At 38.1% G+C, this 22,515-nt stretch overlaps 1 protein-coding gene across 2 annotated transcripts in view; it reads right to left on the reverse strand.

Moving 5' to 3' along the window:
* Positions 1 to 6,384: 6,384 nt before the first annotated feature.
* Positions 6,385 to 22,515, reverse strand: part of camk1b (calcium/calmodulin-dependent protein kinase Ib) — a 29,433-nt gene continuing 13,302 nt past the window's right edge. For both annotated transcript variants that reach the window (XM_088423377.1, XM_088423376.1), the window contains exons 3-12: positions 14,935 to 15,066; positions 11,963 to 12,037; positions 11,034 to 11,172; positions 10,697 to 10,823; positions 10,280 to 10,355; positions 10,083 to 10,195; positions 9,857 to 9,935; positions 9,284 to 9,371; positions 8,851 to 8,977; positions 6,385 to 8,664 (exon numbers count right to left, since the gene is read on the reverse strand). In XM_088423377.1, coding sequence (XP_088279503.1) covers positions 8,564 to 8,664; positions 8,851 to 8,977; positions 9,284 to 9,371; positions 9,857 to 9,935; positions 10,083 to 10,195; positions 10,280 to 10,355; positions 10,697 to 10,823; positions 11,034 to 11,172; positions 11,963 to 12,037; positions 14,935 to 15,066 — 1,057 coding nt within the window. In that variant the 3' untranslated portion in view covers positions 6,385 to 8,563. The remainder of the gene's footprint in view (positions 8,665 to 8,850; positions 8,978 to 9,283; positions 9,372 to 9,856; positions 9,936 to 10,082; positions 10,196 to 10,279; positions 10,356 to 10,696; positions 10,824 to 11,033; positions 11,173 to 11,962; positions 12,038 to 14,934; positions 15,067 to 22,515) is intronic.

Raw genomic sequence — 22,515 nt, forward strand, 5'->3', positions numbered from 1 at the left:
AGTGCCTTTAAATATATATATATATATATATATATATATATATATATATATATATATATATATATATATATATATATTTTTTTTTTTTTTTTTTTCTATTTTGTTTTGTGAATGGTTTAACCGCCATCATAATTATTTGTTCACAATACCCCTGCTTTCAATTTTTATATGAATAAATCAGCTTTACATCACATCTTCGGTTGTTTTTCTAGTGATCTGCATTTCACACATGCTCAGTATGTCAAACTATTATGAAATATTTAGCTTCATGTCATAAACATGAATAACTTGACAGCTTTAGGTCCATATTGTACACAGCTGTAAAAGCAGACCCATTTCTAATAAAAATGTAATTCTCCCCAAAGAAAATGTTTGCAAATAAGTTTAGACTTTTAAGGTCTTTTTCCACAGGATGTTTTTGCTTCACAGCCACTGATTTCCTGATTTAGGCTCACATTAATGATTTATCATTGAGACCATCTCTGTAATGTCTATAAAGGTAATTAAGTGTGTCTTACGACATGAAAGACTAACACCCAAAAGAAAAACTGTGTTAAAAAGGGTCATAAATTTCAGTAAATGTTTAATCTCTATCATAGCTTCATTCCTGCAATGTCTTTGGCAGGAGGGTTAGAGCCTCTGTTAGGGTGGAAAATTTACAAATTTATGGTTCAAATGCACCTGAGGGGGGCAAGCATCTGTCAAGGAACAACGATAGCAGATTTAGCACATTTTGTGAATCAGGAAGAACATGCAAACTCCACAGAGGAGAGCCGGAACCAAACCTGTGACCTCTGAACTTTGAGGAAGACGTCCTATCCACTAACACACATTGCCGCCCAATTTTAAAATGATTTAATCATTAATCTTATACTGTATTTCTATATATTTACTAGTGCACATTAGAAACAGTTGGGTAAAAAAAAAAAAAAAAAAATTGAACTACTGTTACTTGGGTAAATTTTGTACAAAAAAACTGACCCAAATAGCATTCAGTCCCATTTTGACCCATTTTTTTAGTTTCTCTCTCCCTCTCTCTCTCTCTCTCTCTCTCTCTCTCTCTCTGTCTCTGTCTCTCTCTCTCTCGCTCTCGCTCTCTCTCTCTCTCCCTCCCCCTCTCTTTTAACCCAACTGCTTTTATGGTGCTACAAATTATATTTTAATCAAAAACAACAATAGCAATTGAAATATTATTTATTTATTTATTTTCAACTAAATAAAAGATTGGGTTGTTCTTCAAAACACCTCCCAATAAAACAACAACAAAATGTGTCATTCATTTACCCCAAGTTTTCAGGTCAAATAAATTACTCAAAAAGATTTGTCGGTGCAAGCCCGTGACCCTTGTGAGGAGAAAATGATAAAATGGATGGATGGATGTTTTTAGAGCATATAATTGTGACCTGACAGTGGTAGTAGTAAGAGGCACCCAGGTACCAAACATTCAGCCTGCCACTGGAAGGAACTTTATTTGCCATCCGATGTGGTTAGTTGCAAGTTCAACACGCATATTATACTAAAAAATGTAATAACATACGTCAGGTGATAATGTGTCTCATTGTGTTTGGTGGATATCGATAGCATTGACCTGAAGGTAAGAAGGCGTAATTTTGACCTCCTCGAAGATATTTTCCACTTCAGGTTCTATGTGCAACCGCATGACCTATTGAGATTTCCAGCATGATTTTGAAGACATTTGACATGAACCAAATGGCTTCCATATGCCGCTGCTATGTGAATTGAAGAACGAGAAGCAGCCTTTAAATAGAAAGAGGGACAAAAAGGAAATGTGTAGCTCGCTCAATAGAAATTGTTCTTCTTAAAGGGGGATAGAAAAGGACATTTACAAGGCTTTTTCAAGCTTCTCATTGGAATCCTCACACAAAGATTATAGATATCGCTCGTCTGGTATGGTCTTTACAAAGCTTGCCTGCAGCCAAGTGTCAAAATCTCATGGAATTATGCCAAAGATGATAAACACACACAGCTAACTTTCTAAACCTGCGGCGTGCACAGCCAAGCTGCAGAACACATGTGGACTAAAACTACTCCATGCTGGTGGTCTCCAACACCGGACGGGGCCAGTTTGGCAACCTTGTTTTTTTTTTTGTTTGTTTTTTTTTAACTCGTCTTATTTTAGTTTTTCACCTTTCTCTCTGACTGTTGCTCACGTGGGATCATAGATATTGATCATGTGCTTTCTATCTATCTATCTATCTATCTATCTATCTATCTATCTATCTATCTATCTATCTATCTATCTATCTATCTATCTATCTATCTATCGTATAAATTCAACACACACATAAATACAGTATATACAGTATAAAAAGTCATTTTTGCTGAACCTCTGCTCTCTGTCTGCCTTCATTTCTGCATTTCTGAAAAGCAGCTGGTTGCCCTGCCAACGTAACTTCTGTTCTCATGGAAATCTTTTCTCATTGTTACCATTACATTTGAACTGTTGTCATTTGATTGATGCTTCATTGTTGACGTCCAGGTTTTCTTCCATGAAAATGACTGACTTCCGTTGTGCCCTCTGGGACCTCCGTCATTTTTTGGTCCATAGAGTTCGACTCTATGCATAATCATTGTGTCAAAAAGTCTTGGCTCAGTATATTTAAGTTACGAGAGCAGCCATAACATCATATAAGTGTCAGTATGTCAAAGGAATAAAAGACGTATTCTTCTTCGTTCATTTTTTTCCCCATTTGGCAAAAGCCCTTCCTTTGTCTTTTTACTTTCCATCCGTCACAAAGTACAGGATTTGGGGAGTGGGATTTTGCGTGTTTGTTGATAGAGCTTCTGAAGTTTAACCTTGCTTCTCCTTTTAGGTTCCACTATGTGCGTTTATTTAATGTTTTTGGAGTGACAAGCTGCAATAGCAGTAACCACAAACTGATATACCTACTTATCACATCTATTTATTTATATATTTACTTTTTTTAAAGCAACATTTCAGAAATGACAAAAGGACGATCACCGTATAAAATTTCACGGTTTACACAATCATGGTCAGACTACTTAACTTGTCTTCGTGAGGCCTCAAAAAAGGTTTCCTTTGCTAATTTATACCAGATGGACACAGACTTGCAGAAAGTCAATGCTCATGCAAATCATGTTGTTACTTATCCATCCATGTCACCCTATTCAAATGCTTGCGGACAGACATGTAGGCAAACCACACTTGGGGGCAAGTTCAAATTTCCACTTAATGTAAAGTGTATGTGTTTGGACTTCGGGAGGAAACCTGTGCACCCAGAGGAAACTCAATACATGCAAGTCCGCACAGATAATTATCCCCATGACCAGTGAGAAAGAAAAAAAAAGCCTCTTTCACATATTTGGAATAATCATCTTAAGATGTGTTTCCTCGGGCAGCCGACTCATCATTATCAGATATGATCAACAAAAACGAAATTACAATGTTGAATGGGTTCTTTATATTTTATTTGACCCTAGTTATTGTTTTATTCTGTCTAGCAAATCTGCAATTGCTGGCATTGGCATTAAAATAACACAGCATGACCTCTATTTTGAAAAAAAAAAGCCTTTGGATATTGCATTTACACTAATTGATCCTAATTGCAGGTGGAATTTGTGGTTCCCCTCTTCCTGCCAGCATCACTTTTCTATCCGACTCTTTCATTACGCTGTTTATTTTTTCCCGCAAGTTTCCCTAAATCCAGAGTTGAGCGCAGATCATCAGCTTCCTTATGGTAGACTATTTTTTTTTCCAAATCTGTTCAAAGAAGAACATGCAATGGTGAATGAATTGTTCCGAAAACTGCGAGTCACTCATCTCCATGAAGTGGAAATGATCTCACTGTTGAATTTCAAGTGTCTCACCCTCTCCTGTGGTCCAGCACCTCAGGGACTTTGTTTTGTTTATGCTCTAATAACCTGCTTTGAACAAGGCCACAGGACACTGTGCAAATGGAGCTGGAAAATCTGACGCCAGTCATGGCTCTTATCAGTCTTTTTTGTCTGTTTCAGCCCAAACAAAATATTGATTCTTCAAACAATCGGTGTCTTCCCCCGTAACCCAAAAGAGCTGCAGATAAAAAGTTGGAAATATGAGTGTCGTGTTTGGTTATCAAGGATGTGAGTGCGTGGGAAAGTTGATAAAAGCTGAATCTGTGAGTTATTTCAAAATCATTCGTTCATTTTCATACGTTTTCTCTGGCCACTTATTCTCACCAGAGTCACTGGATTGCTAGTGCCTATCCCAGCAAGAGGCAGGGGTCTCCATATATATAGTTGGTTTTCCCATGCATTTGAGATTCGGTGGTATGAAGCTCACCAATGGTCCCTGCATGGATGTTTGAGCTGTTTCCACTGCCAGATGAGATGTGAAGAAGGCAGATGTGGGGGTTATCAAAGGCATTCTTCATTACTTCAATTGAGCTGAAACTCAAAACAGCAGGAAGTGAGTGGGGGAAAAAAATTGCCAAACACCTTGTGAAAACTCTCCATTCCTGTGACAGCAAACACAGCAGACACATTAACCTCAGGCGGGCGCTGACAGAATCCTGCTGACAGATGTTCATTCAACCTGCTTGTGTCTTCGCCTACACAACATTTCATCTCAGCTCATCAAGTATCACTGGGGATTAAAGTTTAAATTTAAGGTGAGCTTTCTCCACAGAGACGTCTGTCATTGACACACACAATTTCTGCTCCTTCTCACCCTCTATTGTTGTTGTTGGGGAAAGAATATTTCACATTTGGCCATCTTGGAGCAGAGTGTCAAATTTTTTATGCTTGGCATCAATCCACTCGCACTCACAGTGCATGTGGATTTTGGGAAAGTCTCTCTCTCTCTTCGTATTTCAACACATGCAGCTTCATGGTCTCAAGGGATCACACATCTTGAGTGCACTTGCTTTCAAAAAGGTATTTTTTGTTGTTGTGCAAACAGAAAAGACAACCCCTATTAAGGAATTGTATTGCAAGTCTTGACCATCCCTAAGATGGGACGACTTGTAAAGGAGAAGATGTCACTCCTACTATTTTCAACAACGGCACTCATTCCTTAAACTGTTGGGCAAAAAACTAGCGGGAATTTAAGGGAAATACGAGAAGTAAACACAGCACAGAGCTGATGCTTCAAAATAGAACTCAGTTGAGTCAAAAATAACCCAAATTGGGTGAAAAATGGACCAACCCAACTTGTATTGGGGTAAATAAATGAGCTCAAAGACAACCCTATTCTGTAGATTGTTTTAAGCACGATTTTTTTTCAGGGTCTAAGGCTTAAAAGAAAGACTCAAAATCCACCCCAACCTAAATGAACAGTGTCAAAAAAATGGGTGAAATAAGGACGAACCAACAATGTTTATGGGTCATCTAACTTTAACCCAAAAAGTTGGGTTATCTGATGAATATTTAACAGTACAACCCAATTATTGGGCAAGTCAATTTTTTGGGGGTAGTTTTATATAAACCAATCGAATTTTTATTTATTTATTTATTTTTTAAGCAAAACAGCACATTTTTTTGGATTGGAGTTGGAGGGTCATTTGATCCATCCTTCTGGGTCAACTCTAAATCCCCAAAGCCAACCTCCCAAAAAATGATCCATTCAAAATCAGGCAAAAAAAATAAAGAAATAAAGAAACACATTTTTTGGGTCATTCATAAAACCCTAAAAGTCGGGACGGCTTCGGTTTTCGCCAATTTGGATTATTTTTGACCAACATTTTTTTTTTAAATTACCAATAAATACTGTAAACTAGGCCATTGCTTTGAAAAGATATGTGATTTAAAGGGATAGTGTGTAAAATTTAGACCGTTTTTCATCACGGACAGCAGGAGGTGCTGCAGTTACCATTGCCCGTAGCTATAACAAACATGGCTGCCTCTGGAGACATGCCACCCCCCATGTAATATGATTTAATAATAACTAGACCTAGGATTATATTTAAAATATACTGTTGGTCATTAAGAACACATTCATTAGAAAGTTTTCAGAATTTACCATCATTTAATTTATTCTTTTTTTATGAAAACGGTCTAAATCTTACACACTGTCCCTTTAAGTGTTTTTTGGAGCAGTGCATCTCCAAGGAACTTGCGTCTGGTAACATTTTAGGTTTACCTCATCAATTTTATCCCCACCTCCCTTTTCCACATTGAAAATTTGACTTGTATCTGTCAGCACTTCCTTGCCGATCACCCATGCAATTATTTGGACGTGGCCTCGTGGTCTCGGTTTTACCGCATCATTTAGACGCTCTGTGAGGACCTTAGCTCTCCTGGCGCTCTTCCCATTCCCCTGACAGTCAGACCTCCGACAGTGAGCGAAATGCAGACTCTCAAATGAAATGATTTCTTTTCAATTGCGTTTGTGCTTTGAATGAATCAAGAGAAAAGGACAGATGATTACTGCATAGACAATTTTAATGTATGTTTCACTTACAGCCACTTTTCCACAGCCCATGATGCATTGCATCTTTGTGTACAGTTTAAAATACTGTTTTAAAAAAAAGACAACATATTCATGGTAAAAACACTCCTTTGTACGACAAATCCATCTTGAAAAGCAAAAAGAGCGAATAAGGAGAAAGTAGATAACCTTCACACAAATAGTTTCCCTTTATCCCGATGAAGAGCATTTCTAATGCAGTAATTGAAAGCAGGAACACTTGTAATAACAACATGGTGGACGTCGGACTCTGTTGTATGTATCCCCCCAAGAAAGAAAAAAAATACTACCACAGCAAGTTTAGTGGAGAGGTAATGGCTACATGATTTTGTATGTCATCATCATTTGCTTCATTGGTCAGGAATGCTTAATTTTTTTCCCCATTTTTCTGAGAGTTTTGGCCCACTTTTCAACAGAGGAGCCATAAAATATATAGTTTGAATATATTATTTGGTTGTTCAGAATTCTGTTTGAAAAGAACTCCAATTGGCATAGTCAACTAGTTTGTGGTGTGAAAAACAACGACGACATCCGCTGTATTGAGGTTCATCCTGTACAACAACACTGGCATGACATTAGGAGTTCAGAACATATTCATCTGTACTTATTTTCCCCTTAGACAACCCCTAATTTGAGCACTTTTGAGAGTTACAAAAGCAAACAATTCACTTTTTGGAATGCTGTAAAATATAGTCTACATTTGACACTGTTCATTAAATCACAACCACATGACCTTACTTAATGTTGAATAAAGCTTTCACATTTTCATATAAAGCAACACCATGAAGTTTTCTTTTTATCTGAAGGGTTTCTCACTTCAGGGGTTTCAAGGGTTTCTCTTTCAGGGCAACTACTTACGACGGATTTGCACACTTCCACATCGGATGTATTTTTTTTTTTTTGGTACATTTGAAAATCTTGTCTAAAATGATGTGCATTCAAGCTTCCTTAAAAGGAACACACTCAATAATTAGCAACAGACATTATAGGATTTGCTACAACACAAAAGTGGTGCATAAATAAACTAATGATGCATATTGACATTCTTTCATTTTGCTCTCCTTAAAAGGCTGCTTGTAAAATAATAAACAACAGGGAAAAATGAATACAGTACACATTGCTAGATGCATATATATATTATACAAGTTTGCATCCATACATACCGGTACTACTTTTTTATGTTCAGGCTTGTGTCACGTTAAATTTGTCTGATTACAATTTGCCTGGATTTCTAAAAAAAGATGGTACCACTAGTGAAGCCGTAGCTAATCTTGCGGAAAACAAAACATTTCAACGCAACAAGGGCGATAAATAGAAAACATGAGCAGACTATGCAGATAGACACACTTGAGAAGCTCCCACCCCAAATAAATCCACCATAGTGTAAACCCTAAAGGCACCATAGACAAAGATAAGTTCCCTGTGCTCACGTGGTTCAAGAGGTCAAAAGAAGCCAAGGGGAAAGCCTTCGCCACAGCTGCATGGAAACACCGTATGCTCACTTTATATACCGTCTCATACAAGGCTACATTGGAACGGATGGAGTTTTGCATAAGGGTCACAGATTGTCCAAAAAAAACGTCACTTTAAAGACAGATCTGTGTTCACTTTGCAGCAGGTCTATTAAGATTGTTACATTCAAAAGACTGCAAAAAGATCTCGGAGAGGCTTCTGCTCATGGCACTCTATCCTCCGCGACAAGAGAAGGAGGGCATATTTAAAAAGATAAAAACATGCTCAGGGACTCTCTCTTCTGATCATGCACAGCTAACACAAAACAAATAGCAACAACAGCAAACACAGGCTGTGTCAAAAATAATAGCCTCAGCTCTGTCCTGCTTTGGAAATAAACAATCCTCCCCTCTTGACTGAATTCTCTTAGCACAAACTACCCGCCCAGTCTGACAACTAGTCATCATAATCATCAATCACCGCTTCTGATTTTCTGAATCTGAATCGCCATCCTTCCCAGACTGGACAGACTTGCTCCCCCTGCAGGCGAGAGGTCGGAATGACGCCTCATTCCTAACCAGGCATCAGGGGGGGTGAGGGAGTCGCAACCTCTGGTTTCACCGAGGGGGTTTAAAAATGGAAAAAAATCACTGGGGTCGACGAGGCAGTGAGGCAGCACGGGGATCACACCCTGCTAGTCGGGTGGCAGCGGTACGTGCAGTTGGACAGAGGGTCCACGCCATCCCCGTCCAGTGCCTGGGAACACCCCGCTTCCGCGCGAGACTCTAAAAACACAGCAACAGACATGGAAAAAATTGCTCTCGGAAAGAAAAGACACATAAAAAGCCGTTAAAACCACCCAATCAGAGGCTTGCGAGGTACTGTGCTGATAATCATTTCTAAAGCTGAACAACTGAAAAAGATCACGACGTCTGTGGGAGTGAAAAAACGAATATCCGTGACTTCTATACCTGCGTGCTGAGGGTCCTCTCCGGGGAGCAGCAGGTGAGCTTGGCACGCTTGATTGGGCCCTTCATGATTGGTACCCAGCTGGAGACGTCTCATGTGGCGGACCACCGCTGTCGCGTTGAATGCTTGCTGAGGAGCGACATGAAAATTAGAGCGATTTTCATCCTGGCCATGAGCGCTCCTTTCTAGACTCATTGGACAAACGCACTACAACACCGAGAGAAGTTAAAGAGATACTAAATAATTTTGTTATCAAATTAATTATAGCTAAAACTGTAAGTTTTTACAACTGAAAATGTGAAACGTTAGCAATGACATCATCCAATCGACATGCAAGACAGTTGAGATGCGCCCACTGAAATTTAAATGTAATGTCTGTAGCGTATAAACAATTACAATTTCAGATAACCATGCAAAAGTATAAAGATTTCTTACCTTCCATTTACTTTTGGCAAAATTCTTTTTGATCTGTGCACTGACAGACTCATGGATGTTCTTGTCTAGAGCAGTATCTCCAGCAATCCTGAAGTGAGGAAACATATATCATATCATGTGTGTGTCTGCAATTGTAGACAGTGATACCCTGTCCATTAAAGATTGACTAGTCACTCATTTTCTTTTTTTTCCACTCTTAACCATGTATTTGTGCTAACTCATCTGATCTCAAAGACATATTTTTTAAAACCTAAAGTCATCAATAGCAATTGATTACTTTAAAATCAAGTAATTTAGAAGCTTAAGTAATCAATGAATGTAATGGTGTTCTAAGATGTCACAAGCTGGCGTCAAAGCCCAGGCTAATAATGCCTCACATGATGAATTGTTTCTCACAAATATCCAATTGCGTTTATGCAAATTAAGATACTTGGCAATTAACCTCTGCTGATATTGAGTAAATTATTAGCCTATAAAAGCTAAAAAAAAATTAAAAAAAACATAAGTGGAATAAATTCTCAGTACAAATAAGGTTGTTTTCAACACTATGGACGGGGAGGTTGTAACAAGTACCATGGGTGCTGCAGGGCCTGCTCACAGGTGTAACGTATATTAGGGTCTTTTTCCATCAGGTGGACGATGAAATCTTTAGCTGTCAAGATACAAACAAGACTTCATTACACTTCTGCTTTGCCACAGACAATTGTTGTTTAAGTCACATAGTTCTGATGTCTTCACAGAAAGAAAAGGAATGCACTCTAACTTTTAGAAAATGTTGATAGAAAAGTCTGTAAACCACCTGAATCCGAGATGTCATCCCAGTATGGCGAATCAAACTCGTATTCTGCTTTCAAGATCTGCTCAAACAGTTTGGCGTCATTCTCGTCGTAGAATGGAGGGTAGCCGCACAACCTGGGAGTTGATAAAATTAGAGACACAACTAGATCCAAAAAAAGAAAAAAACAAAACATTTGTAATGAACGTCTGTGCACTCACAGAATGTAGGCTATGACCCCAATGGACCAGCAGTCCACTGCTTTACTGTAGGGTTTCTGGGCCAGAACCTCAGGGGCTGAAATGAAGACAATACATCATTTTAGGATCATTTTTAAATCCTTTCTGTGCTGATTGTTTGCATTTACAGTGAAATCTCCAAAGCTAGTTTTAAGTTTACCATACGGCGTTGAACTTAATTTTCTACTCTCAAGGCCCATAATAATATTAAGTTACATAAAGTTCAATATGTATTGTTTTATGTATGTTATATGAATTCGATACATTTGTTTGGAAATACAATGCGTTCCTCTGCCGGATGTTTTATTTCATGCATTCTAAATAGTTTGGGATAAAAACCTTTTTGGTGTTTGGTATTATGGTTGTCATGCGATTTCAAATTGTAAGTGACTTATTTACCGACATATCCTGGAGTTCCACAGGCTGTGGACATCACGCTGCCAGAGCCCTCAATTTTAGACAGACCGAAGTCGCTGATCATGATTTTGGAGTCTTCTTCCATGCTGTAGTAGAGCAGATTCTCTGGCTGTGACGCAAAGTTGAATATTTTATTTAGTCATTCTTGTTCTGAATATATAAACAGAAAACTCAACTTCGTGGCCACAATGCAGTGATTTGAAATCCCAGTGAAGGGCAAAAACAATACAGTAAGACAATAAAGAAAATGGCGATGATGCAATTAGTTCAAAGAAATGTTTTTCAGCTTTATTTAAGAGGAAAAGAAAAAAAAACACACCTTGAGGTCTCGGTGCACGATCCCCATGTCATGGAGATATTTGACAGCATCCAGAATCTGCTGAATGAGCTTACTGGCATCTTTCTCTGTGTAGAAGCCCTTCTCTATGATGCGGTCAAACAATTCCCCGCCTGACACCCTGATTGAAACAAAATAAAAATCCAAATAATGAAATGTCACAATGATATTGTTACATCTAAATAGAAAGTGAAGACCTGGTAATATTTGAGTGAGCAAAAAATCCTGATGCCGCTACTACATAAAGGCCACTAGGTGGTGTCATGACTGAGCTTAAAAATGAGTACTTTTATAACAGCTGTTAAAACCAGAATAACCACATTACCTACATACAAAAGTTAAATGTGTGAACACAAATCTGCAAATCTTCTGTTGTGTACCATCTAGGTTTACCCTCCAAGCCACATTATTAAAAGTATTAATACTTGGGGTTGAACTTGGCCTGATTCAGTTCATGTAGTTAGATTCATGAATGTGCAACCAGGTCAGTCTTAAATTGTAATGAGGCCAAACAAATATTCTAAGGGAGTACAACGACCTAAGTAGAAAAGAAATGCATCTCTTCATTCCTCTTTCATCGTTATTTAGACCCGTGATTTTGATGTCTCACATAAATCATGTCTCGATTCTGGGGAATAATTTCATCAAACTCCTGATCCTTATCCATCCTTTCTCTTCCCTTTCTCCCTGACATTTCAGTCACTAAGGTGGGCGGAGACCTGACAGGCTGCAGGTGTGAAAGCAAAACTCCCCACCGGTGTCCGTGAGTAAGCGTTGTACGATGCATCCCTGTGCATGTACGTGTAAGCAAGGAAGTACGTTATTGGGCGCAATTAATGGCATGTGACAAGTGGTGCGTGGGAGATGACACAAGCCGGGAGCTTCAAACTCACACACGTGTGAATACTCACAGTTGCATGACAAGGTAGAGGTGCGATTTACTTTCGAATATTTCCTCCAGAGTCACAATGTTGGCATGTTTAATCCTGCAAGGAATGAGTCAATGTTTAGAAATGAAGAAAATCAAATCACATAAAAACTAAATTAATTCTGTTAGCTCAGCTGTGGGCAAACTTTGTGTTTGAAAGCCATGGCAGCATAGGAAATATGAGACAGTGCGCAATAATATAAGGTGCGCTTCAAATGCTTAAACTTGATCAAAATTATAATTGGGTGCGCCTTATGTGTGTCTTCACACAAAATGTGGGGGTCCTGCTGTTCTTTGAAATTGTACCTGTATGCACACTGCTAATTTAATTTTGTGAGTGATTTATTCTTTGAAACATTACTATCCATATATTCATTTTTTTTCAGCCGCTTATCCTCACTCAGGTCACAGGAGTGCTGGAGGCTGTCCCAGCTGTCTTTGAGCTTTAGGCATGACACCAGTGAGCGTAATAACAAAACATTACCAACTTTTCTAATACAATTGGCACATTGCCTCATTATCTGAAGTGACAGGTGAGAAAGTATCTGAAAACGTGCGCTGTCGCGAACCATTTTTTCTATCATCATCTGACCCTGCAACATGATTCGTTTAGTACCCCCCAAAATATTATTTTGTGTATGTACACACACAGTTGTGCTTATAGACATAGCCTATGGGTGTGTAAACTTATGACCACGGTTATATATTAAAAAATGAAATGATTATAACACTGCTGAAGGAACCCAGTGGCAAAAATAAAATCCTGCATATTGGTCATTTCTACTATGCTTCTTTATTGTGCTAACATTCTGTTCTAATATTGTCACTCTGTGAGTGTCCAGTTGATGTGAAGGACACAGCTGTATTAGAGGTATGCGCCTGTCTAAACTCATGCTGGATTACAGTGCCAATTCAAAAAATGCGGCTTCATTCATCTGCTTAGCTGAGCGCAGAAAGATTGATAGATCCCGGGAAGGATGAATGTCGGATTAAAGGCGCTCGGACACGTGCGAGCGAATGCGTGCAAGCTCCATCGTGCACATCCACACCCACGGTCACATTTACAGAGAGTCTGTTTGTCTGCTTCTGGTTCATGTGTTTGTGTGGGCGAGCTATGTAGCGTCGGTGAGGCTGACACTGGTCACTTTGACTGGAGGAAAGGGGGAGAAGGAAAGGCTGGTGAGTCATCTACTGACCTCCATCAGCACCTATGACTCCGACAGGGCGTCAGAAAGCAAGAGTCAACAAATTAGCCACAAATGGATGATATGTCAATTCACGATTTTTTCATAAACCCTCTACTCATTAACTAACTTTTATGGAATGCGCCATTAATTTTAAAAAGATGTATTCCCCACTTGCCTTGTTTATATCAGTTAGCTCCATGTGGTCCAAACTGGAACAGATCCCTTTCTTTAAAAGGCCCCTATCATGAAAAATTCAACTTTTTGGAGCTTTTAACCATATCATAGTGTTAACCTCTAACACTAAACACCCCAAAGTGTCGTTTTCCTTCGTTGATTTCCTTCTAAGAATTCCTACCTTATTCTGCACTCTCAGCACAAGCCCCGCTCAACCAGATAAAAATGGTTTACGAAAGGCAAATGACAATAATAGGCCATCGTACCGCCTCTGCACCACTCCCATACTGCCCGTGCAAAAATCCCCCCACGTTATCTGAGCAGCAGTGCTTATTTCTACTTCCAGTTTTCCAGCAGATTTTGCACTGACTCATCCAAGTAAACAACAATAACTTTTCATTTCTAAGTAAAAATAAAATTTCTGCAGAAGATGACAAAGTGGCCAAAATTGTTAGCGAGCGAGCACACGGCCGGACAACCAGCGGGTGTTTGTGAATGTCATCATTTCACAGAGGACTACATGGGCTCAGGGTTAGTTTCCTAGGAAACTTTGCTCGGTTCTTTTATCTTTAATGCTCCCCACTCTAATAGTAATTAGCAGAAGAATGTATAATATACTTTCAACTCTTTACTGTACGCCAGAAAGATGGATACACAGCTGCGAAGACTTAATTTTGCTCAAAACAAGAAGAAAGTTTCCCGTCTCACAAAATGGTTCGTACTCCATTCTGTTTTGGCCTCCCACCTTCACGGAGGACGAATCTGACTAACCCACGTGACTATGTGTGGCCTTACAGTCTTAACTGGTTCCAACTAGACATGTGCCAGGGTGCAAATAAATAGGAAGATGCAGGGCAAGGAAGGTCACAGCGACACAAGTCACCTATCTAATCATGTGCCCGAAAAGGCCTAATCTAACGCACGTTAGATTCGTTGTATAGAAATGTGCCATGTGTACTGGATGAATAGAACATTCATAATGAATAAAGATTGCTGCTTGATGGGTGATATTTCTCCTGCTACTAACTGCATGTTTCTCAATTGTGAAGTACTATTTACATCTACTTTTGAGTTTATTGCTGCTGTAAAATCAGTTGCACACTTCGGTTTAAATAACCAAAGGTTACGTTTGTTTTTCGTTGAATTGTTTCGTGACCAGTCGGCTTTAGAATGACGTCATGAAGAAAATGTGGCTGCCTCAAGATGAGAGACCCTGTTTCAGTAAAGATTTTATTATTGATATGTATATATTTAACTGGGAGTTTAAAATACCATGATGCAGGTCCTTTAATCTCCACCTGTATCCCCTCAACAGTTTGTACCTCAAGTGCTTGAGTTGTATGTCTGCCGTAACCCAGGCAACAAGAGCTCTAAAAATAACTTGGGAACCAATACAGAAATGGCATTTTCACAACCGTCTGTAATTCTCCTTGCATTTGAAAGAAAATATGTTTCAAGCACTCAACTAAAACGACTTGAGTCCAGAGCCTTTGAGATACAGTGGTACACTGCAACAGTGAACGTCATGTGAAGAACCTTCCATGGGGATGGGATGAAAAGAGGCTAGCATACCAAATGATGGAAAACCACTTACTTGTGCAGCACTGCGATCTCATTCTCGATGCTGTTTTCCTTGCCCTCTAACGCCTTCTTGGGGATACACTTGATGGCCACCAACCTTTGGGTCCTCTTTTCTTCTGCAAGAACCACCTCGGAGAAGGCGCCACTGAAACACACACAAGCATTTTGATGGCAATTATTGTACTGACTGGTTGTTATGTCACATCCGTGTCAATTTATGTCCTTTGTATGTCAGAAAAAATGTTAAACTGGTACATTTGGTGGCTCAGCTTGCTTATTGATGAGATGGTCGTGTTTAGAGTGGTGTGGTGTGCAAAGAGCAATTTACTGTAAAGAAAAGTTTTGTATTGGCTTCCTTTTTAATGAAACAAACTGAAAATGCCGTCTTCTATGGCAATGGCTCTCAACTTTTTTTCAATGATATACCCCCTATGATATATTTTTCAGCAAAGTCAGTGCATTCTTCATTTTTCAACAGCAGAGGCTGGCTTTCCGGGGAGCTTGACATGCTTGACGGCCGGGACCCCAAACATGAGCAGAATTTACTCGATGTGTGAAACGCTAGCTTTATACAAATGAGCACATGCGAGGACTGTATTTCTATGCTGAGCAGGACAGTTACATCAAGGTACTACCTAATTTTTCACTTCATCGCACTGCACAGGATTCTTTCTTGAGGAGGTACAGGACAGCCATATATGCTGATAAATAATCTCAATTTGCATACTGTAATTTTACCCTATTGAAGAGCTGTAAAACAAGTGGTTAATTTTAAATAGTGTTTTGAAGTGATTGCAGGGTGGCATATGACATCTTAGGTCAAAAACTTGTGATATGGAGGAAATAGGTTTAAAAGAATAAAATTGATGGGCCTACTGAATATAAAATTGTTGTATTACAGCATATTTTCTTGAAATACTTACATAGGTATTCTTAAAGTACTTTTTCAAAGTGAAAGATTCAAGAGTTTTTATTGTCATATGCATAGTAACATACACAATTAAATTCTTAATCTGTTCACTTCCCTGAGCAGATTTACATTACACAAAATCAAGCAAATAATAAAGTAGGCAATTAAAAAACAGTAATAGGGCAATTAGGGCAGTGATAACGAAGCACTACTAAATGAATCCTCACATTCTGAACATATTATGGAGTAGATGGCAGGTATGGAAAGTTGCTACATTAAACATATTTTAAAAACTGACACAGCACTGTTCTAGGGCTCCTGTCAGTCCCGATATTTAACCTGGGGACATTCATAATGAATAGAAACAGAATATCTATCAATTGTAACACTACATGTAAAAGGCACTGAATTGAGGTTAGCTAGATAACACCAAAGAAATGTGGCAGTGTTATGACATGTTGAAGTGCACCCACCGTTCTTGCTTTCCTCCCTGCTAGCTGCTTTACATTCTTTCTGTGCATTACATGCTCTCTTCCTAAGGAAACCAACAATAACAAACAAAGCAACACAACTAACGGCATTTTCCCATGACCTACTGAAGAGCAGGGCCACACATTCCTGGTGGCATTTTGGCACAGCTCCAAACTTCAGACTTTAAATTAGGCACACACATTTCTTGAAGTTCCCCGGATTATCCCACAACATAGACTTCATGTTTACTATGGGCAACGAAAACCATGAAATGAGATTTACGGGCGCCTCTTGCTGACATAAGACTGCGGTCATTTCTTGCAATCGCCACTGGCCCGAGAGTCACATCAGCACAAGTCAGAAAGGCTGTTCGTGTTGGCACAAATCCAGTGGTGTGGAGAGTTGCACATTCCTGGGCAGCATCTAGAGGATTGAGTTGATGCTCACCATACGCCTTCTGACAAAGCGGAGAGCTGTGGCCAAGTGTCGACCAGTGTTTCACACAAACAATGGAGCCATTTCGGAACACTTTGGTTACTGTTCTTGCTTGCAAATATTTAAAAGCTGTTATATTCTCCAGAGAACCATTCCTATTGTGTTAATTGTAGTGGATATTTGTTGTTGGTCTGGATCTTTAGAGTTATTCAAGCTACCTTAAGTGCAGTGTGCTTGGTAAACCTAGATTTATTTAAAAGTTTCTAAAACCTCGGTAGTGCCTAAATCCTTTCAGCCTCTGACAAGAAAATATTCTCCTTCTTCTGCAGTTCTCCCTGTGAGCAAACATATTATTGATATTTTTAAATTATATGATTCATTGATTAGTCAACATAACAATCGATTAATTAAAAAATCTTTAGTTGGGGTCCTTATTAGCTGCTAAGCACTAACACCTCTAATGCATGATTCAACATAGGTCTCATCACCAACTACAGATTATTTTTGGATTCCATTACAAAGTCACATTTTTCCTTGTGCAAAAGGTCCCACATTTATTTTTGTTTGCTCAAGTCAATCATCATTTTGGCTTGGATAAAAAATGTATTGTTATTACACAGTCTACTTGGTGCAACAGCCAATACAATACAGCTCACAAGGGATGAATTTGTGGTCCAAGTCCAAATAAGCCAGTGTCACATGATTAAATACAAAAGTCATAAAAGCAGATATAAAGAGCATAAAATATAACATGAAGAGGTCAGCTAGGTTTATTGAACTGGTTACAATCCCATCACAATGTGACCAGTGATGAAGAAAAAGACACACACACACACACACACACAGGCAAAAATATTATGGTGCGATTGGTACATCGTAAGAATACAGTGCTTTCATTTCGCAAGCATGCAAATAGAGAGATGTTGAATATTTGATCATGTCGTATTTGGCGTATCAGTCAGGCAAAAATAATTTTCAGTTAACTGCCCAAATTGCTTTCATGGATATTTTTTTTTCTAAATTATTTTTAAGCGTTAATGCTAGAGTGAGTAGTTGTTTCAATATAAATGCCCTGCAGTTGGCTGGTGTCCAGTTCAAAAACATAAACAAAGTCAATATAGTCAATTTTATAAAGAAACATACAAGCCAAAGCTATTTTAAGCACTACACAATTGGAACTAAGACTTGATATATTTGGATGCTTTTTTTTTTAACTGCTTTTTTGTTTTTAAAACCATCTGCTCCACGCAGATAGTGATGCTGTGTCAAGATAGACTCAAATGCCAAATTGAGTTTTTTAAATGTGGAGATTAAACAGAAAGATTTGCGTGCTGGGTGTAGTGTCATAACAAATGTAAAAGCCAAAGCAAATGTACCATCTGTGCCATTGAGAAGTTGGTCAAGAAGCTATGCACACATCCGACAAAGTGTTGACTGCGAAAAGGTCAGAATGACGGAGCGGGACCATCTGCTCCAATCAAAACTGAGAGAGAATTCCAACTGGGATTCTGGCCGCAAAACAAAAAGACCATCTTTGCTCTGTGGGCTGTTCCAATTGAAATTGAAGCAACCTAACCCAAATCAGTCCCCAAATATCAGCAGTACAATACATTAAATTGATTTTAGGGCACAAACACAAACGCATGCACAAAACAGTTAGCATGTTGTCCCTTGTGCGTTTTCTACTCACACTTGCACAATAAGTGTGATTGTGAACCTGAAAGGTTGTTTGTATGCCTTGGAATTAATTTGGTGGCCCTAATGAGGACAAGCACTACAAAAATGTAGGGAAAAAAATCAATTACATTGTTGATAAATATGAGCTTTTTTTTTTTTTTTTTTCCGATTCCAAGAAAAGAAATGGTAAGCTGTGGTGACAGACATTCCTCACACCTTATCTGCCACAAACATATTGTGCCATCTGTAAATTTGAAAGTCAGATCTAACAATTTACAGATATCTGGAGGGAAAAATATAATTCCATGAGTCATTTTTCCTATGAACCCGTTGTAGAAATCAAATGTATTATAAAAGTGTGACTCAGTGTTTGACAGCGAAAATAGTCAGTGACACAAATCGGGCCTGTATGACCTCATTCTTCACATTGCAATAGAGTCACTGGAGATGAGCTCAAACTCATGTTTTAAAGCACAATAAATGCACGTTCGTAATCGACTGTTGAAATAATCGCTGATTAAATGACTATTGAAATAAGCACGGCTGTGATCCTAGTGAGGATAAGGGCTAAGAAAAAAGATAAATAAATGAATAAATACATAACTATTTCTTAAGTCGTTATTTACAGTGGTTAAAGTCTTTCTTAACATTGTATGGTTTCTGTTTTTCGCTAGGTTTCTGTTCTACTTCATTTTAGATTCTGTGTGACGTAGAATTGATACACTTTCAAGATCCATTTACAGAAGGGAGCTTGCTATGGAACAGACATTATGATACTGTAGAGTATAATTAAGAAACAAAACAAACAGGCTTCCATTAGGATGTCTAGTACTTAAGATGAAAGAACATGAAGCGTCATTACGTCTGCTCGCTAATATACAGGGAGCTTGTAATGAAGGAAAGAAGGGATAATATATATATATATATATATATATATATATATATATATATATATATATATATATATATATATATATATATATATATATATATATATATATATATATATATATATATATATATATATGTATGTATGTATGTATGTATGTATGTATGTAATAGGGAGAGGCATGTACTGTATATTTAAATATGTTTCAGGGATATTTAGCCGGGAGCAGATGGAGGTGCATAAACGAGACGTGTGTGTTTATGTGTGTGCGTTTTCCAGGAAACGGCGGCACGGCCATGCTGAGCCGCACTGTGCTGAGATACAGGCTTCTGTACGAATTAGGTCACGGCATGGCTGAAGGACTGGGTGCTGTGAGCAGGGATGGATTTTCAAGTTTGGGGCCGGATGGGAAACGCTTTCAGGTTGTCCACATTTTTGGGGGATGATATCAGTTCTTGAATGTTAGCACCGAGAGAAGAGATGAGTGGACAGTTACAACTGTAATTCATGGCTTTGGCTGAGATGTGGGATAACATGTTGTACTATGCTTTGAAGTTCATGACAGTGTTTATGCCTCCTACGCTTTAATGGAGGAAGGTCTCCTGCAGTTTAGACACTATGAAAACTACACTCAAGTTAAAGTAAGGCACAGAAAAAGAAATATTCTGGAGCTAGGTCAGGTGTCTATCTGGGACATCATTGGGCCTATCATGGATTGAGGGCATATGAAGAAGAAGAAATATAGTATTTAATATCGGATAAAGAGAAAGAGAGAGCAGGAGAGAGATGAAAAATAGATGAAGAGGGACAGCTCTCATGCTGAGAGTCTCATCTGCTCCATGAAGGTGTCTGCTGTTCCTTTTTAGTCAAAACTACCTTGTTAAAAGATCACTGTGAAATCATTCGAGTCGGACACCTCCACAAACAATGACTAATAAACGGTAACAAAAATAGACCGCATCTCAACACGCACTCACAAAAGAAAAAAAAAGCAAGACAGATTTCTCGACTTTCTCCGCACATGCGTTTACACATCAATTAAACTTTACAATCGCACATAGTCATCAAATCCTGCTGTTGGTGGGAGGATCGTCACACTCACAGATTTACGGGAAATCAGGAAGATTACTGGAATCAAGCAAATTCAGCTAATTAACTCTTGGGAATGCATAAAATAGCATTTTGCTGTACATCGTTCTGTCAGGAGATAATATTATCCACTGCTAAATGTTATATAAATGACATTTGATTTTGTAGAGGACAATTGAACGAAGAAGTTAGGCTTGCCCAACGTAAAACTAAACAACTAAGTACGATAAATATTGACCTATATGTAATCTTTGAAAAAGCCCTTTGGAACCGAGTTCTAATAATAAACACCAAACACGCAAATGATTTGGCAGATAACAAATTGTTGTATGGGACATGTCATTGACTTGCAAAAAATTGCTCCTCAAAATTGAAAAGTTGCTCCTCAAAGGAAATAATAGATTGGCAAAACTGCTACTCAAAGACAAAAAAGGTACTTCGAGACTTGGTCGCCACAGGCAACAGCAGAGCAAACGTACATGTAAATCATCTAAATGTTTGTACAACAGTTTATTCATGACAAACATGGAAGGTACTCTGGCCTAAATCCAGAGATCTCTGCAACGAAAACTATTTTATTTGTAAAGAGTTCCGCAGAGTTATTTCAGTGGAATGAGATGGAATAAATGACATACTTAATTGAGTGGATTTCAGTTTTCTTACACTAAGATCTACCATTTTTCTGTTGATTATTTCCGGCATCTTCATGAGTATACCTGAAATACCAAATTTTATGTGGTATTCTCCAAAGTTTCACATGTTGAGATCATATCATTCATTCTTCCTGCACCACATCTTTTTGATAGGTCTCTCACACAGGCACACAATCACTCACAAAAACAGACTGAGTTATTGAACATTGTACTCAGAAGCTGAGTGCTCTCAAAGTGCCTGAATTGCTGTTGAAATCAGTGTAATAGCGGAGAGGAAACAAGTGGAGCAAAAGGTTCCTCTTTTCACAGCCAGAAAGTCCCGACAGCACTTTCCGTATCACATTCTCGTAAACATATAGTGAAACCCCAAAGGTCAAAAGCAGTTGATTCGGCAACAACAGAAGTTTTTGTTGTTTGAATGATCCTTTCAATAATAGAATACATTAAGGTCCGGTTAACCATTGGATTAAAACAATAAAAGAAAGCAAATCATTTATTACTAATATATCAAATTATATTTAGCACTATATAGAGTCAACCAATTAAACACTTTACAGAGGAAATATCTACGGTATGTATACCCAAATTATAGAGCAGAGTTTCTCAACCTTTTTTAGTGATGTAACCACTGTAAAACTTTTTTTTGTTGCCAATTATACCCTAACCAGGGCTAAACACATTTTCGATGAAAATAAATTGCTCAAAATTAAGTGCTGTGCCATCCATTTTTGGTTTATTAAACTTTAGAACTCCATTTGTGGTGGTATTGTTTCAAATACTTTTTTTTTTCAGAAACTCCAGAAAATAGATGGTGTAATAACAACTGTTTTTTTTTCTGGCTGGTCTGCTGAATAATTATGACATGATTGGCAATGCGCATCCCTCTAAAATTTAACAAAATTCTGTTTTGCTAAGGATTCATTACAACACAAGTTAATAAGTTATTCCATGTTCTTAATAATTTGCTCTTATTTTAAAAATAAAAATCACATCACAGTATTAAACTGCATTAGATTTGATTTGCTTATACCTACAAATTCTTGTTAACTGTCACGTAAACCCTGAAGTAACCCCTGTAACCACTGTCATAGACAACTGAAAAGCTTTTTATTACACTCAAAAAAAGCGGATTCCCATCATAATTTGTGGGTCAAAATTCATACTTTACATATCATAAAAATGCATTGAATGAGAAAACTGTTAATCACAGAATGAATCAAACTAAGGCTGTCACTATTGAATATTCTTTTGTTAATTCTATCGATTATTGCATTGATCAACTGAATAATCAGATAAAAAAATGATTTTATATACAAGTGTGTTAATTTCTTTTTTCGCCATTACAGTTTATTTACCAATTATTATTATTATTAATTCAATAGTGTTTAGTGCTTAAAAAACAGCTTGACAACAATTCAACGATATCAAATAAGAGGGATTCATGTTGTGCTCACCAACTTTTTGAAACTG

This window comes from Hippichthys cyanospilos, chromosome 9, assembly GCF_059441005.1.
Source record: "Hippichthys cyanospilos isolate Australia breed blue-spotted pipefish chromosome 9, RoL_Hcya_1.0, whole genome shotgun sequence".
Classification (NCBI taxonomy): domain Eukaryota; kingdom Metazoa; phylum Chordata; class Actinopteri; order Syngnathiformes; family Syngnathidae; genus Hippichthys; species Hippichthys cyanospilos.